Source organism: Battus philenor, unplaced genomic scaffold, assembly GCF_028537555.1.
Source record: "Battus philenor isolate CCGP_79_NKW_IND1 unplaced genomic scaffold, ilBatPhil1.0.hap1 SCAF_5, whole genome shotgun sequence".
NCBI classification, from domain to species: domain Eukaryota; kingdom Metazoa; phylum Arthropoda; class Insecta; order Lepidoptera; family Papilionidae; genus Battus; species Battus philenor.
In genome coordinates this window covers 11,074,159-11,076,333 of record NW_027181715.1, presented here as the reverse complement: position 1 = coordinate 11,076,333, position 2,175 = coordinate 11,074,159, and the positions used below count along the sequence as shown (strand labels likewise).

General features: G+C 37.2%; 1 protein-coding gene across 1 annotated transcript; it reads left to right on the top strand.

The window, feature by feature from the left end:
* The first annotated feature begins 293 nt into the window (after positions 1 to 293).
* LOC137929894 (daxx-like protein) lies at positions 294 to 1,491 on the top strand. Its single transcript, XM_068773022.1, has 2 exons — positions 294 to 302; positions 529 to 1,491. Exons 1-2 carry the CDS (start codon positions 294 to 296, stop codon positions 1,489 to 1,491), a joined length of 972 nt encoding a protein of 323 aa, XP_068629123.1.
* Positions 1,492 to 2,175: the final 684 nt, after the last annotated feature.

Sequence of the window (2,175 nt, the reverse complement as noted above, 5' to 3'; positions counted from 1 at the left end):
TTGTCTTTTATAATTATAGTATATATGTAATTTTATTTATCACGCTTGCTAACCAAATTTTAAGTCACTAAATTGAAATATTAATCAAATATATTTTTTTATTTTATATTCGGTATAGTTATGTAAAAAAGTTAATTTAATAAATATTTACGATCAGAATATTTAGCGAGGCATTGGTTACTGCAATCACACCCAAAAGTAGGCGCGACCGCTAGCTATGAGGCACGAAGTAGTGGTGGGTATAAAACCGTAAGATTTTTTGACAAATCGCACACAATCCCACACCAGCCATGATGAGCGCGGTGAGTAAGCACGCGACTTGACGAAAGTGAAAACTGTGTACACGTTCCCAAAGTTAACAGTTTAGCAGCTTCGACAAGTTTCTAATACAGTCCAAACAATGTCACTTGCCTCATTAGCGAGTGTAATCAGTGAGAACTTAACCAGTGTTGTGTTTATTTCAATTATTCACACCCATTTAAAACGAATGAGTAAAAATTGTGTTATAACATAAGGTGTTAATTACAGATACTGGTCATATCATTGGTGACAGCGGTAGCGGCGGAGGCACCATACCACCTGCCACGACCTGCGCATCATACGCCGGTCTTCAACTACGCACAACCAGCTCCACCACCACTCCACCATCATTTACCTCAACCACACGTTTCCCAAGTATTTCATCCTCAACCAGGATACAACTACGCTCATCCGCAAATACAATTCCAGCAACAACCACGTCCACAACTCCAAACACCTTACTACGCATCGCCGCAACCTACTCCTCAACGATTACCAGTTAATTATCCACGACCTCAACAAATTTATCAACAACCGAGCTTCTCCTACGGTCAACCTCAAGCTCAACCTCTGCCAGCATATACAGCACAAATTCCGGTAGAACCTATACGACCACTTCCTGGTTCAATCGTGCCTCAACAACAATCTCCAATCGCGTATTATCAACAACAGCAATTTAGCTCAGGACAAGGTTATGCCTATCAACAGCCACAATTGCCAATTGTACCATTTATATCACAGCTGCCTCTTCAATCCCAGTCTTTTAGCAGTACACCATTGTCAAGTTACCAGGCCGATACGAATCAGTACAACACAGTTGGGCAGAGTCAAACTCACAGCGAAGCTCTTGATTCAACTGTTGTTAGCCAAGTGCAGAATATTATCAAAGAAAACGAGCACACTTCTGCAAAGGAAGCTGGATTTTTGTCCCTAGTGTCTGGTGTAACGTTGGAAAATGTTAAACCTAGTATAGAAGTAACGTCATTCGTACAAAATTCTCTTTTGCCAACCAGTTCCGTCGGGTTAACGCCGTTTTCAAGTTCATCGTCTTCATCAGCCAGTACATCTAGTCTCACAGGAAGTTATAGCTCACCAGCTATAAAAACAGCTGATCAATCTAACTCAAGTTCAGGAAGTTTAAATTTCTTACCTCAAACGCAGCCTGCATCATCTTACGGACCTCCGAATTAATATAGTTACCTTGATTATTTGTTGTATAAGTGTAAATATTAATTTTAAGCATAAATGTAATAAAAAAAATAAAAACAGATTTACATTTAATTTTTCTTCAACCAATTTTTCTTTATCAAAGATTATTATTATAAAAAGTTGCTCTTTTTGACTCTTTGCATTATTCGTTTTCACACAGTATTTTCACGACTAATGGATCTTCTTTCTAAAGGGAAAACATCACACGATTAATATAAATGAAAGTAGTTCCTCAACTTCGTCTACAAATGCGAAAAAATAGAAATGGTGCTTACAAATATTATAGAATGATCCGATGTTTGAACACCGTATGTTAGTGAACCTTTAGTGAGTCGCAATTCTTGTTTTAAGTTCCTTACTTCACTGAATTTAATATTAGGTAAGTGATTATTACGTGGCTGGTGTGACTCTTCTATTTGACAGCATTTACAACATGAGCAGCTACCCTTTTTCTGTGCATATGAATCCTAAAATAAGACTTTTAATAAGCATAGACATGATAGAGAGAGCGACTAATGTGCAATACTATTTTTCTCAAGTTAATCAAAATCGTTCTTGACCTGATGAGCTATTGATGAATTTCGATTGTGACAAATCTCTTTTTATGACTAATCTTTACGAAACTCATATACATTAAAAATCGTATACGAAACATCAAACACATCA